General features: G+C 33.4%; 1 protein-coding gene across 2 annotated transcripts in view; it reads left to right on the forward strand.

Moving 5' to 3' along the window:
• Mondo (MLX interacting protein mondo) overlaps positions 1–17,112 on the forward strand; it is a 60,903-nt gene that overhangs the window by 32,576 nt on the left and 11,215 nt on the right. For both annotated transcript variants that reach the window (XM_088262014.1, XM_088262015.1), the window contains exons 3-7: positions 1,098–1,171; positions 12,530–12,655; positions 13,614–13,764; positions 14,858–14,953; positions 15,085–15,693. In XM_088262014.1, the coding sequence (XP_088118140.1) occupies positions 1,098–1,171; positions 12,530–12,655; positions 13,614–13,764; positions 14,858–14,953; positions 15,085–15,693 (1,056 nt within the window). The remainder of the gene's footprint in view (positions 1–1,097; positions 1,172–12,529; positions 12,656–13,613; positions 13,765–14,857; positions 14,954–15,084; positions 15,694–17,112) is intronic.

The raw sequence follows: 17,112 nt of genomic DNA on the forward strand, positions 1-17,112 counted from the left end.
TAAGATGAAACGTCTGTAAAAATAAACGTTTACCATAAAAACAAATAGTTTTTCAGTAATATTATATTACACCGTGTTTCAGGAGTTTAGCAAAAACTAATCAATATTATAGGCATCTTTACATGAGATAAAAGAACTATCGGATTTTTATATATGAAAGAATATGAAAATCTCACTATCCCAGGACTTACGACCTGGCAAGTTGAGATAGATGCCTATATTATTGTAAAATATTATTTTAAAACTATTTGTTTTTATTGTAAACAGATTTTCTGCACGTTTCTGTATATATGCTATGTATATTACTTTGTGTATATATATTTATACACATACATGTTTGTACATCATACATTGTACACAATTTTAATTGTGGAGTACTTTAAATAGATTAACACGTAAATATATCTGCATCGCCGCAACTGGATCCCCTCCTAAGAGGCTAGCCCGCCGTCTATAAAAACATAAACGTCGCGAGATAACGTACAAACGAGCACTAATAATCACTTTATTACAGCGCCGTATACGCATTACAAATTTGTCCAGGCTTTCCCTGCCACTCTCGCAAATCCCCGCGTCGTAATATAAATAATCGCGACACCGTCTTCCGCCACATTGTCTTCCGCCACGCTCGCCGGAACGTCGAACGGAGCAGGGTTAAAAAAACGAAGGAAGAGACTTGGTGTATTCCGATCGTCGCGTATTCGTCTTCAATTCGTCTCCGGGACTCTGCCGACTCGCGGGCGGGAACGGGTTTCTTTCGTCCGATCTCTGTTGTATGATGTGACCGAGTCGTCTTGGCACAGCATCGACCAGTCCGTTTAGGCGCGAGGCGGAGCGTTCATGAAGGGGACTCACCCCGCGGGTAGACCACCAAGGGTGGGCGGAGTCAGGCGACGGGCCGCACCATGTACAAGCGCTTCCGGCTGCCCCGGGTCTCTTGGGGTCGCAAGTCCAAGGTCAAGTGCTGAGGACAGGAAGGAGGGATGATAGCGGCCGAGGCGATGGCTGTCCATCGTTACGGTTGTGAAGACTCGCTGAATTGCAGCAACGCGCCAGTGCCGTTGCCAATTGGACCCATTCGTTTGTTTTTGTTTCAGTTATCATGAAACAGAACACCCTGGTGTGCCAGTTCGCCTCACCATTGGACGTCGACACTCACATCAAACCGGAGGTGAGCTTTTCTTTATTTTCTTTTCGACGCACGCGCCCTTTCATCCTCCATGTTTCACTGTTTGTCACTGTGCGACCATATCGAATAAGTGTGTTAAACGCATTGTTAACTTTGTGGTGTGGTAATATAACATTTCAAGTGGTATTACATAAAGTAAACTATGAATGATAAGGAGAGTTAAATAAGGTCATCTCTATTCGAATCATTTTGTTCTAATGCACTCAGTTTTCCTCCTACATGTAATGTACGATACCAAATGGTATCATATACTATTCTGCCCGCAGAAAGTGTGCTAGGATACAAAATGCCGAACCCTTATTCAGTTTAACGGATGGTCTGTTGACGACAGACAACACTACGACTTCTGAGGAGTTTTACGTGGTTTCCTTCCAGCAGTGAGCAAACGCTGAGAAGTTCCCGATTGGCCCACACTAGACTATCCCTCCTGTTCCCAACACAGTTTGAAATGAAACTTTTTTTTAGCTCGAATTAACAAAAATCCACTTAATGATCTATAAACCTTGTACATAATAAGCAAGGTAAATAGTAAATCTCAAAAAATATGTAATCGTTAACTTTATTCGCCGAAAACCAATTTTCATATCTTAAGTATTTTCAAATTATTATTATTATTATTTTATTTTTTTTACATCTCATCAAAGATGAAGAAGAATATGGAAGTCTGGGCATTTACGGGGCTTACGACCGTCATAGGCTGGTTTAAGTGATCACTTTACACACGTGTAACATTCACCAATTCTACCCATTATTGACAACCACACTACTCAAATTCTTGGAAGTTCTATTTATATGAACCAATTTAGAAACCTTGTTCATGAATCACTAGAACTTCACTAGAGACATCTATTGGTGAGATGTGAAGAAGCTTTTTATTAAGCAGAAACTCTTATATTAGTATGTGAGATCCGAATCCTGGATTATAATCACACACATGAGAAACGCCAGAAAATACCATTTTCATTTTTATTATTAAGCTTATAATTTGACCAGATAATTTATTTACAACATTTTGAGTGTGTCCAAATACTTGTTCACAAAATCTGGATTATCTCCAATTACAGGAGTTATTTTCATATAATTTTTTTGACATCTCATCAAAGATGAAGAAGAATATGGAAGTCTGGGCATTTACGGGGCTTACGACCGCCATAGGCTGGTTTAAGTGATCACTTTACACACGTGTAACATAATATCACGGTGAAGAGTAGCTCAAAATGATCCGTTTGGAAACGGTTATATTTGTCTTATATTATAAATAAACATTAAATTTCTTACTCGTGATTGTATATATGTTTACATCCAGCAGCCGCATGCTCTCTGCATGGTCGTCAGATTGTAGTTCATTTTTTGTATAATTATATTTTTACACGAGAGCTGTTCAAATAATTATCAGTATTTGTCAATGACAATAAATCTCGCTGCCTTTTACTAATATACGATCCTAAAATACACAATACGTGCATATTGTACATGCTAATTCTAATACAAATATTAATTTAACATTGGGCAAAATTGTGACATAGTTAATTACATTTTTTGACATCTCAACATAGATGAAGGATCATATGGAAGTCTGGGCATTTACAGGGCTTACGACCGTTTTAGGCTTGGTTAACTGGTCACTTTATTACATACGTGTAACACTCATCAATTCTATTCTACCCATGATTGACAACCACATTACTAAAGTGTCATAGATGAAGGATAATATGGAAGTCTGGGCATTTACAGGGCTTACGACCGTTTTAGGCTTGGTTAACTGGTCACTTTATTACACACGTGTAACACTCACCAATTCTATTCTACCCATGATTGACAAACACATTACTAAAGTGTCGGGTTGTGGTCCCGTGGTTAGTGACGCGGACTCTTAAGTCAGAGTTTCTCGGTTCGAATCCACTCTATTACAATTTGGTACCTTTTTCTAATAATGAGCCGCTTAGTCTCACAGAAATAGTATGAAATTGAAATATTTGTGTAAATAATAATAATAAATAATAAAACCCTCATCCGCACCCCAATGGTGCATAGGGCACTGCGTCATATAAACGCAGTGTTATCTTGATCGTTTACACATGAAGGAAAGGTGATCAGCCCTCCGCTTCAGGTACCAGTCCAGGGTAATATTGAATAAATATTACAGTGAAAAAATCACTCATATTTATTCTTACCCCCCCTGGGAATCGAACCCGGGTCCTCCAGAACGGTAGCCGAGCGTGCTGACCATTACACTACGGAGGCAGACATGCCTCCGTAGTGTAATGGTCAGTCATATATTGTGTAAATAATAAAAACACATTTCTCTTTTACAATTATTATTCTTTAACCTCTATTCGCTCCCAATTGTGCATAGGACACCATATCAGACCGACAATATGCTAATTTGGTAGTCAACGGTTTAAAGTCAGTTCTGGGCTCTATATTTTTGGCTGTATGAGTGGAATATATTTGTTGACATACGGATGATGAATGTGGAGAAGCACAAGATGAACATCACTTCTATATGGGAAATGGAGGAGAGATACAAGGTGGAAAAAGTAGAATGCATTAATGGCTAGGGCACTCGGAGTTGTATACCCGCACTCGCACAAGCTTGTGTAACTTAGACACTGCTAATTATGTGTAAGTTCCCTGGAGGCTTTATAATTTACATTACAACGTTTTATATTATACTATTCGAATTTGATGTGTAAATCATTCATATCATATATACTTAATATGTTTTTATTTTCTCATCCAGGGGAATGTTTTGGATAAAAATAAAGGCATTCCTTCTTTTTTCCTTATATATTGAATGTGGCTATGGTTGGGAGTTATCAAATTAAAATTTTCAAGTATTCGATTAATCCATTCATTCGAATACGAGTGTTGAAACATATATTCGATTTATTCACTTGATTAATTAAATACTGTAAATTAGATTTCGTCCAATGATGTCAGCAATCGAAGAAAATTGAAATCCTAGATTTTCGATCAATTTTTAATCATTCAATTTAATAATTGAATCATTTAATAAATGAAATTTTTCTTGCTAGTGTTAATATACTATACATATCTTCTTCTGAAATAGTTCTATTTTTCTCGCCGTACAAAGGTTATCCTGTGTCATTCTATATATTTAGCTTCAGATGTTAATAATATTTATTATCATTTCACAATATCATTTCAAAATGATTGATTTTACCGAGATAGCCATCCAACTACCTCGTATATAACAATATCTTTCTATTAATCTAAACCACGATGATTGGAAATATTCTCATTACGTTTTTGTATAAGACATGTTTTTTAAAAAAAAATATTTAGAATAATACTGTCGATTCTGGATATAAGGCACCTGGACATAAGTGAAATCTCTTTAACCTTTCCATTCCGGTACTAAAATAAAACGCGCGTCCTGGTGTTGGGTAGTCCCTACACAATAAAAAATTAACGATTTTAAATCGAAAAAATACGGACGTTCATAGCTAATCCCCTTAATTAATTAGAAATGAAGTCATAAATTGTAATAATTTAGATTAATTTGCTGAAAACATTTTTATAAAACCGTCTGGCAACGCTCACGGAACAAGCATATATCCACTCTTGTCGGGAGCCCAAAAGCTACTGCCGCTAGTGCCGCTAGCCCGCTTGCCACTAGCCAGAGAACATTGAGCTTTGAGCTCCTCACAGTTCAAGTATGCAAAAGTGAGATGCGAATATAGCGTCGCCGTTCCCGTACACTCTTCACGCGCTGTTTATACGCGAATTCGTTTCCGATATTCACAAAATACCTCCGATGTACCCGATAAATTCAGATTATTATTAATATTATTACAATGATTAAAGAAAACACTTGTTTTATACCACTTGAGTTTTTTTAAAGACTACATGTTTCAGAAGTTAAACTTCCATCATTCAGGTCTGTATATTAACTAAAATATAAAATTGTTATATAAATAAGGAGAGAGGAAAGTTAGGGGAAGGGGGTTAGTCAAGGGGCGGAGTTTGAAAACAAAGGAAAAATGGAAAGCAAAGGTGAAGAATTTTGAAACAATATATTATTTAATAAATTATTATTAGAATTTAAGTTTTTTCACCTTGTTCCACATAAAGGCCAAATTATGAATTATTTAGAAAATTTAGAAATCCAAAAAAACGGTATGTATGAGGAGATGCATGAACGTGGAAGAGGCGAAGAATGTTTGCAGAGACAGAGTGGTGTGGCGTTCTATTCTCTCTGCCTACCCCTGCGGAGAAGCGGCGTGATGGTTAGTTAGTTTAGTTTAAGAAATTTATTCAAAACATACGCACAGTTATTTTTTTCTTTCGGTAAATTCTGTGAATATAACACATCTCTAATATGTCAATGTAAGCATAAGTGATAACATATTCCCGGGCTGGAATCACAGAGTAAAGATTAACTACATACAGTAGATAAATTAAGAATACATCTGATCTTTCATTTCTAACTACTTCGGCGTTTTTAAAACGGTTATCGATCAGTTTTGTCAGGAAGTTAATGATTCCATAAAGAAAGTCAACGAATATTTGTTTTATTTCACCATATTGAATTAAATTGAAAGTTATCTACACTACGTAGTTAATATGTTTTCTTTTCACCGTAAATTCAGCCTTATATAAATACACCTATTAGCACAAAATTTGTTTAAAGCAGTCGAGGAATAGATTTTTTTCGACACATTTTGACAAAAATAATTAAAGTGAGTACAACATTTTGAGTGTGTCCAAATACTTGTTCACAAATCTGGATTATCTCCAATTATAGGAGTTATTTTTCATATTATTTTTTGACATCTCATCAAAGATGAAAAAGATATTTTTTATATTATTTTTTGACATCTCATCAAAGATGAAGAAGATATTATTCATATTATTTTTTGACATCTCACCAATAGATGAGTGAAGTTCTAGTGATTCAAGAAGAATATTTCAAAATTGGTTCATATATATAGAACTTCCAAGAATTCGAGTAGTGTGGTTATCAATAATGGGTAAAATTGGTGAATGTTACACGTGTGTAAAGTGATCACTTAAACCAGCCTATGACGGTCGTCAGCCCCGTAAATGCACAGACTTCCATATTTTTCTTCATCTTTGATGAGATGTCAAAAAATAATATAAATTGAGTACAATTATAAATCGCGTTTTGATTAATATTGATACGAATAATAAACAAAATTAATGCTTTAATTTATTTTATAATGATATGTATAATTTAAAGAGAGCTTCCATAAGTTGTCATACAATTTGCTATATTCCCTACTCGTTCGATGTAATACATTCCGTAGCGAAATCACTGATTGTATATGTAATTAGTATTCATTATAACCTTCGTACAATCCGCTTTGTGTTTTTTCTACACACGTCACTGAATTGATAAATTAATCTCTTCACAAATCTCACCTAATTCCTCTATCTGGTCTAATTAATTACATTTCCCTCCGCATCTCGTTCTCACTCTATCTTCTAGTAATATGGCATAGCACGCCTGCGATATCATGCGCCCTCACTCTCTCGACCCCACATGCATTCGGCATATTATCCAGTTGTCCACTGTCGCCAGATCCGATGGTAGCATTTTTAAAATATGGATTGACTTGTAAGTTATCGCTTTCACAATTTCAGCGTAAAACTGTTTATATTATTATTGTTATTATTAATACACTCAGAGCTGTTAAGCTAATACGTGTATATGTTATTTTAATGTACATAGTTTTTAAACATAAAAAAATAATAGCAGAAAGTCAAATTTAGCAGTTAGTGAAGCCAGATTTGTATAGAAAACATACAAATCAGTGAATTTAGGAATTATCATTTTTTATACATATTTTTTTTATTTTAACAATTTAAGGGTAGTTTTAAAAAATTTAAATATCTGCCTCCCCATTTCTCATTCTTTCTGCCATTACCTCTCTTAGCTTTTTTAACTGATGGCGTTAGTAGATGGTCAAGCCAGGTTTAACTGACGCTGTTGGGGGTAGTTTAGCTTTTTTCCTCAAGATGTTTAGATGTTCCATGCTTTTTCATGACTAAATTGGACGAGACCTATTTAATTCTAGTTTCCCAAGTCGAATGCCCCAATACTGGGTCTTCAGTGTCTAATATAGTAGAACATATCGTAGTCGTACAGTAAAATGTGACCAACTAACGAAACGTTAAATGTTCAGGAGGGCCATTTAAGTCACTTTTGCTTGGCAAGAAAATAAACATCAGTGCGGTTAGTCATTTTTACCAAGTCACTATATTATACTTCCAAGTTAAAAATCCTTTGGGATTTTTTTCAGGGCAATATTAAGCTAGTAAGATATCAAATAGTCAATGATCACTTTTTTGTACAAAATGCACTTGGTCACTTTCTCCTGTATGACTACAATATAACGTTTCTATAAAACGGTTTAATAAAACAACTGACTTTTTTCTATAAATCGTGTAAAAAGCATTTTTAAATATCTCGTTAATTAGTGAGTTGCCAGCAAACCTGGGTTACTCCTAAATAAATTACGATTCTACACCAACATGATTATTTAAGTTATAATAAAAGTGGAAAAAACTAAATATGGGAGTTGTTTTATTATGTAAAATGTTTACAACATTTTGAGTGTGTCCAAATACTTGTTCACAAAATCTGGATTATCTCCAATTACAGGAGTTATTTTCATATTATTTTTTGACATCTCATCAAAGATGAAGAAGAATATGGAAGTCTGGGCATTTACGGGGCTTACGACCGTCATAGGCTGGTTTAAGTGATCACTTTACACACGTGTAACATTCACCAATTCTACCCATTATTGACAACCACACTACTCAAATTCTTGGAAGTTCTATATATATGAACCAATTTAGAAACCTTGTTCATGAATCACTAGAACTTCACTAGAGACATCTATTGGTGAGATGTTAAATGCCCAGACTTCCATATTCTTCTTCATCTTTGATGAGATGTCAAAAAATAATATGTAAAATGTTGTTCCAACAAGAAATGTCAGTACAAAACTTGAAGCTAATAAATAAAAATACATTATTTTCACATTTTTTATGTGTTCAACGATGTCCCGAAAATTATGCATTTAAAAATTCACTATTTCTTGCAATTAATCATTGTAATAAACTACTTTTCCGATAATAAAACCCTCATATAAGACAACTTTTAAGTTTATTAATGTAAACACGACTAGTTTTGAGAACATGTAGTTCTCCTTATCTCTTTATCGTAGCTCTATTTATATTTAAATAATCATATCATCCCACAGAGTTAATGCCAAATCAGTAAAAATCCTTTTCCCAAAATAATAATGAATTTAAATTATTTACGATTAGCAGCTTTTTGGTAGGTTGGTTTTAAGAAATTATTTTCATGATTCAATTTTGCTTCGACCATCATTAAAATATTACTTGAATCACGTGTTATATAAGTTAATGTTTATCCAATTTATATATATGTATATATATAATGATTTATCGAGTTTATCGTGGTAATGAAACGTAACTTCAAAATAAATTTTAATACTTATATCAACTAATTTGATTGATAAGATCTGCGACGGTTCTTTTTTTAACGATATTAATAAATGATGAATTTATGTACAATCAGAATCAAATTTAAATTCTCACTTACTGCGTCTATATTTAGAAGTTTAAACTTTCTTACCACTTCTATATTTTTTTTTCCTTATAAATGCGGGCATAATTTATTACCAATGCAATACTTAGTAGTAGTATAATTGTACCCTAATTTAAATACGTTTATTGACTGTTCGTATTGGTGTGCCGCGGTCAAATTAATGTATTTGACATTTTATAATTATTCATTATGTATAACAATTTCATACAAATTTTTATAATTTTGTCTATTTTTCTAAACGTAGGAAATAATAATTATTATAACAAAGTAGTTTTTACAATGGTCTATATTTTTTACCTATATATTTTAGCTTTTTGTGTGCCGCGGAATTCTAGGAAGAATTTTGGTGTAAGTGGGAAAAGGTTGCGGAGCACTGCTCTAGACGAACGAGAATATTAGTTTATTTTTCGCAACCAAAATGCAAGAAATAATTTTTATTACATTAACTCATATTGTTAACATTAACTTATAAAAGTACCTACTTTATATGATCCCACTTACGAAGCTTTTAAGACACGATTTACGCGCTTAAATATTATAAAACATCTGTGACTGGGAACGAACGTAATGATAATTTTTCTTATCTTTTTTTTACTATTCAAATTATCGTCCTTCTCCTGGTCCTAATTTATTTCAATTTTAAGGCTGAGATCTCAAACGCTCATATTCATAACGTGACCGGCCGCGCTAGGGGCTAGACGTGTTTACGCACACAATTTTTTTTATGAAGAATATAACATATATTGTTTTTTTTATTATTAAAGTATATGTATAGATAAAATATTTTTTAAATTACCTTTCAAGAACTATTTTCTTTTCAAAACCATGTATCAATTTCGAATAAAAAATTAATTTTTCAATACAAAAACGGTGCTTCAAGCAAAAAATCAATTCCGTCAAATGTTACCTGGCTTGAAGAAAATTAAGTTGCGATTTATCTTACATAATAGAATTTTGAATGCCAGGAGTTTGACGTGTTTTTATTTATAAATCTCAGCCAATTTTATGACTTTATTGTTTTTTGTTGTTGACTACTACTACTACTACTACCATCACGCCGTTTCCCCGCAGGGGTAGGCAGAAAGGATGGAACGCCACACTCTTCTGTCCTAACATACACTCCTCGCCTCCCTCACATCCATACATCTAGTCATACATGCCCTCCGATTACGCAGACTTTTGACACCGCCAGATTTTAGGTTCTGATTGATCTGATCGTGCCAAGTCTTTTTCGGTCGTCCTCGTTCTGTTTTCCCTCTCACATTCGCCACATATATTTTCTTAGTCATTCTCTCGTTATCCGTGTGGTTGATAGTCTTACATATTAATAATTGTTTAACTTATTACCTTATATACTTTTTGAATGGGAAATTAGAAATACCCAGTACGCACCAGCCAGCTAGACGGCTATATATATTTATTAATCTCATATATTTGTATCGCCTTTTTGGTTTATTGCACACGATTGTTTTACAACATCGGTTTTTGTCATGTGCACCATAAATTGGTTAATATCGCCGAATAATAAGTATTGCGCAAATTAAGCGTTAATAGATTTATTTGAAATCTTATAAGGTGTTGCGCAGATAAGCCCCTCACATTACGATTTTATCGTTTATGGACGGGGACGGATAACTTAATGAATGCAATAAAGTTAAGCTCGGCTAGTATAATCATTTTACAAATGTTTACATACTTCAATATTTCCGGATCTACTTCTTCTCGGTCTATAATAAGTTCTCTCCTTTATAAATCTAATTTTTTATAGCTAAGATTTTTTTAAATTAATGTTTTATTTAGTAACTACCACTATTTCTTAAAATCTACTGTGACACGTGTTTCGATGCATTCCTCATCATTTTCAAACACCGTATGTGAAGCTAATTCTAAATTTTAGAGTTGGGTCCTTGGGACGTTGAAGGTTGAAGAGGGGGTAGTAGCTGTTTCTTATTTTTATTTATTTATTTATTTATTATTTGTATTTCTTATCAGTGGTAACATAGACAATAGGGGGGAGGCTTTAGTCATTGTCATATTGTTAATTATGGGTTTATTGTTATTTATATTTTTTAATGAATTTCTATTATTTCAAAATGTTGTAGTTTATGGCTTTCCGTATTGATTATTTTTAGGATTCCTACGTTATTGTGGTTAAATTTGTGATCATTGTCTATTAAATGGTTAGCGATTTCCGAAAAGTTTATTATTTCTCAGACATAATTCATGTTCCCTGATTCTTGTTTTAAATTTTCTGGAAGTCATTTTTTTTGGGGTCAAGGTATGTCACTGCGACCATATTAGGTCTATTGTAACCTCTTCTGGAAGTCATACCAATATACGAACTTCTACAGTCGCAGTTTAATTTATATATGCCACTATTGTGTAATATATTTCCAGGATTACTTTGTGTTTTAAAATTTTTTGATATTCGTAAATCCGCCTCTGTTGTGCAATGGTCAGCGCACTCGGCTACCGTTCTGGAGGTCCCGGGTTCGATTCCCAGAAGGGGGGGGGGGCAAATAAAAAAATGTGATTTTTTTACTTAAATATTTATTCAATATAACCCTGGACTGGTACCTGAAGCGGAGGGCTGATCACCTTTCCTTCATGTGTTAACGATCAATATAACACTGCGTTTATATGATGCAGTGCCCTATGCACTATTGGGGTGCGGATAAGGGTTTGAAGATTGCTAACATCCCTCCTTTTGTCGATCGGAAAGCTGAGCGAAATTGCAGATTCGAGTCGTAACAACACTATTCGATATTTTCATCAGAAGATTGGTTTTACAACAGTTTTTTTTAGTTTAGTTTTCTATACGAAATCACCCCTAACACCCCTATATTACTACGATCTTGATGACTCATAGGTGTCACTGTCTTTAAGTGATAAAACTTTCATTAATGCTGCATTCAACAATTATACCATTCAAATATTTTTTACGTGTGTCCGAATAAATAGTCACACATGCTATTTTTTGCTTTATATCAACATTTTATTGATATCTCATCATAGATGAAGAAGTTTATTGATGGGTATAAGGAAGTCTACTAACTACGTGTATATATATATATATATATATATATATATATATATATATATATATATATATATATATATATATATATATATATATATATATATATATATATATAAAAGAGATGTCATAGAGAAGATTCTCTATGACATCTCTTATCTATACAATTATTAAATAATAATAATAATTTTGGATAATTTATAAAGTGCCGTTTTCTACAAAAACTACCTCAAGGATCATATGAGTAGTCCACGTTATGTCAAAAAATGAAGTCTTTAGCCAATGGCGCCAAACAGTAGAAAATTAAAAATATAAACGTCCATATTTAACATAATCTGCCAAAACTCAAACTGTTAAGTTAGGAAAAAAAATGGAATAGAAAAATCAATACTCTTGCAAAACTTGCTATGCTGATTGACAGTATTAATCTTTCAAAAAAGCTCAAAACGGTAGAAGATTTAATCTTCTACCGATTGCCGCCATTCGCTAAAAAACTTAATTTTTTAACGTAACATGGTTGGCAAGTGGACTACTCTTATAATAAGTTAGGTAAATCTAAGTATCGAGGTGATTCTACACAAGTGTGCCTGGGTGTGTGTATGTATCTGTAAACAACTCCTGTGTAAAGTTGGACATACCGCTGTGATACTATTTTATGTTTTCCTTGTTCCAGGCTACCATTCTGGAAGGGAAGTACTGGAAAAGGCGAGCTGAAGCGGTAACAGCCGAGTACAAGAAATGGCGAATGTACTATAGGAACAGGGCTCTAGGCTGTGGCAACAAAGATGTTTCAGATGTTGTACGTGTTACCGACATTACCTCAAAATCTAGTTATTTCTTTTTTTTTTTATTTATATTCAAAGCATTTACTTTGTGGTCAAACATTTTAATTGATATTAGTAATGTTAGTAAATAACCACTCACCGACTACTTCTGTCTACCGGTTTCGAGACGTACCCGTCTCTCGTACCCGTCTCTTCGTCAGGACATACACTACAATTTAACAATCATGCGAACAACACTACACCACACCCACTTAGTACTATTCACATACACTATCACTACACATGCAAAACATGCAGAGCGAGTTGTTAGTCCCACCATGCTTTTGGGAAACTAAATAATAAAGTAAAAAATGTAATATAAATATACGCAGGTTGGAAACTATATTAGGATTCAAAGAGAAGGGGGTAGGTTCTGGGAAGTGGGAGGAGTTGAGTTAGGAGCTGATCGGTTCAATGTTACGTCGAATAAAGGGCTGTATGGAAAATTTATTTGGTTATTTATTAATTAATGATTGACATATTTATTAATTATTAATAAATTATTTATTTATTAATTATTAATTTATTCGACGTAACATTGAACCGATCAGCTCCTAACTCAACTCCTCCCACTTCCCAGAACCTACCCCCTTCTCTTTGAATCCTAATATAGTTTCCAACCTGCGTATATTTATATTACATTTTTTACTTTATTATTTAGTTTCCCAAAAGCATGGTGGGACTAACAACTCGCTCTGCATGTTTTGCATGTGTAGTGATAGTGTATGTGAATAGTACTAAGTGGGTGTGGTGTAGTGTTGTTCGCATGATTGTTAAATTGTAGTGTATGTCCTGACGAAGAGACGGGTACGTCTCGAAACCGGTAGACAGAAGTAGTCGGTGAGTGGTTATTTACTATCATTACTAATATCAATTCTAGTTATTTCTTTTATTTTTTCTTCTCTCACTCATCGGATTTATTTTTCTGTTTAGATTTCTGATATGGAGGTGCTGGACTGGCATTCACACTGTGATAGTTCCCACATGCTGGTTGATGAAGACTACATATCATTTATGAGCGATACTCTTTTCTCTACAATTACGTCTAATCAACCTTTTGCCTTCCCTGATACGAGAGAAATAGGTAACCTTTTATTAAATTCCTGTCCTTTCCTTCTCCTTCCTGCAAAATCTATTTTTTATACCATACCCTTACCCTTTTACTCCCTTCCTCACACACACAACTCCCACTCTTTTTTATTTTATTTTTTTATTTCTTGTTGTTTTTGATAGTTATTATAACATAAATATGGAATTGTGTAATTGGCTTTATTTATTAATGTAACTATTTTTTATTATATACTTTTACTAAATGTAAAGCTGTACAATTCCCGAATAAATAAATAAAATAATTATTATATATATATATATATATTATATATATATATATATATATATATATATATATATATATATATATATATATATATATACAATATATATATACATATATATAATACCATATATATATATATATATATATATATATATATATATATATATATATATATATATATATATATATATATATGTATATATATATAAATATATATATATATATATATATATAATATATATATATATATATATATATATATATATATATAATATATATATATATATATATATATAAATATATATATATATATATATATATATATATATATATATATATATATATATACAATATATATACATATATATATATATATATATATATATATATATATATATAATTGTCTTCATGAATATAATTTTATTAGCTCACATTAACATTAATGCAGACATAATGGTAAGACAGGCGGCATGGCGTAGTTGGGGTAGATGGTCGACTGCAAAACTGCCGTCACTGGTTCGATTCCTGCTAGTTGGAAAGTGAATTCAAGAAATATTTATTTTCAATTGGTCTGGGTGTTTGTGATGTATTTAGCTTCCACATCCTTACTATCCTATCTGCAAACAAGTAGGGGCTTTGCGGGTTATTCCTTTTTTTATTATTGCACAACAAATGTATCCTTTTCGGGAAAATAAACATAGACTTTCTCATTGTATAATTTATGCTTAAAAATATACAACAAAAGTATCCCCCTCATAATTCTCTGTGACCTTGTGAGAAAACTATGAAATATACTATGTACGTATATTTTTTTTTTATTGTTAAACTTTTGTTTTTGTAGCAAGAGGAGCCAGTCTTGCTGATTTCATACAACCGAGTTTAGGACCACTACAACCAAATTTAGAGGATTTTATGGACACTTTTGAACCACTGCTTGGTACGCATAATTAATTTTAAATAATCGTAAGCATAATTAGCATGTGCACTTATTATGCATCGTACTCTTTTGTAGGCCTTTTTTTCAATGAAAATTTTAACAGTTTTAAACCGAGTTGTTGTTTTTTTTAGATTTAATACCCGGTGTAAAACTTCCTCCAGTGCCTGAAGAACCGATAACCGCAGATGACCATGTCTATCGGAATAACTTTTCCCAGGCTCTTATGGACCCCAACCTTCAACAAGCGCTAGAGCAATCTTCTCAATACCACAACGCTCCGATGCAGACGCAGCACGTTGCTCATCTCTCCCCGCACATTCAGGCCGGGCACCCCGAGCAGATGATGACGCAGGGCTCGCTGGCGGCGGGGCTGCAGATCAACCAGACCTGCCCCGGGCTGGACGAGCAGACCCGCAGGGCGCAGGGCCAGGGCTACGTCTCCCAGGCGGGCGGCCAGCACCCCCGGGCCCAGCAGATGGACTTGAACGCCATCTCCGGCATGGCGGGGCAGTCGCAGGCCATGATGATGCAGCAGCCGTACGGCCTTCACCAGTCCAATATGATTGCGCAACAGAACCCCGGAAACGGGAACATGATGGGACAGCAAGCCGCGCTCTCGAATAGTCACCTACAAATGCAAAAGGCCTCGCAGCAATACATGCAGAATCAGAATCACAATCAAAAAATGTATCCGCATGTTCCTGTTGGAAATTACCAAGACAGAAACTATGCACCGCAACGTGAGTCTCATTAAACTATTATACTCATCCATGAACAATATATATATATTTTTTTATTCTATTTAATATACAATACTTAAATTTTTAAGTACAACATAATACAATTTCTAAACATTTATACATATGGCAAACTTATAGTTTTAGATTCGCTGTGCCTCTCCAAATAAGAAACTGAGCTCTTGTGCTTGGAGAGGGACTTACACTCAAGGTTTAATAATTATATAATTAATGGTATAATAGTCTTTTTTATTTAACATTCATATTAAAAACTGTCTGTAAATCTGATTAGTAAAATGAAGTAGTCTGATATCAATGAATCGAAATGCCTATGAATATTGTTGGACCAAAAAAAAAAAAAATAGTGTCTAGATATTATTGAATATACCCCTTCATTTAATATTAAACTCAAGTACTCAAATAGATGCGGCATGCGTGTTGTGCCGTACTACTTGAGTGCCAAGAATATAATGTCTTGATAATCAATACTTTTACTATATTGGTTTTTTACTTTTCGATATAATCAAACCTGAATCATATTAGTATAATTAAATAGTAATAAGTCTGGGGATCGGATTGAGTTGGCGGTATGCACACACTCAAAAACTTTCCAGTGCAAAGGGTTAAAATGTTCAGATTTAACTACAAAATTATTGCGAACTATCTTAACAACCTGTTTTTTTCTCCATGTTATGGATGAATTTAAATGTTGTGTTTCACTCTCTCGCTGCTCACTGATAGTGTGTATGGGAGACATGTATTTATCAGTACTTTTGATAAAGGTTACAATTTGATATTTTGTTTTATTATTTTTTTGTCTTTTTACTAGTGTATTCTTTATTGGATATTGTATTTATCATAAGTTTTCCATTTTTAATTCAAGTTACTTACCTAGTTACTACCACCATTTCTTAAAATCTACTGTGACACATGTTTCGATGCATTCCATGTCATTTTCAAACACCATATGCAAACCGTATACAAAAATTATGCAGAATGCATGGAAACACGTGTCTCAATAGATTTTAAGAGATAGTGCTATTTTCTACGTAAAACTTAAATTGAGAAAGAAATAATGCTATTTTCTACGTAAAACTTAAATTAAGAAAGAAATAGTGCTATTTTCTACGTAAAACTTAAAATAAGAAATAAATAGTGCTATTTTCTAAGTAAAACTTAAATTAAAATTGGATAGATTTTACCACAGAGTGACGGCCGAATCAATTAATGAGAATATACAAATCTTGTTAACCGGTTCGCTGCCATGAGTGCGTTAACGCGCTCTCCAATTCCGTGCTTGCCAGGCCGGCCATACAAAAAAAACATGTCGAAAACCAATATCAAATCCAATTGCATTTTTTTATTAGAATATATAGAAAGATCTATTAGAAAGATCAAAAAATAATAAAATATTACAATTTA

Source organism: Brachycentrus maculatus, unplaced genomic scaffold, assembly GCF_059751285.1.
Source record: "Brachycentrus maculatus isolate JH-2025_06_01 unplaced genomic scaffold, ASM5975128v1 h1tg000172l, whole genome shotgun sequence".
Lineage (NCBI taxonomy): Eukaryota > Metazoa > Arthropoda > Insecta > Trichoptera > Brachycentridae > Brachycentrus > Brachycentrus maculatus.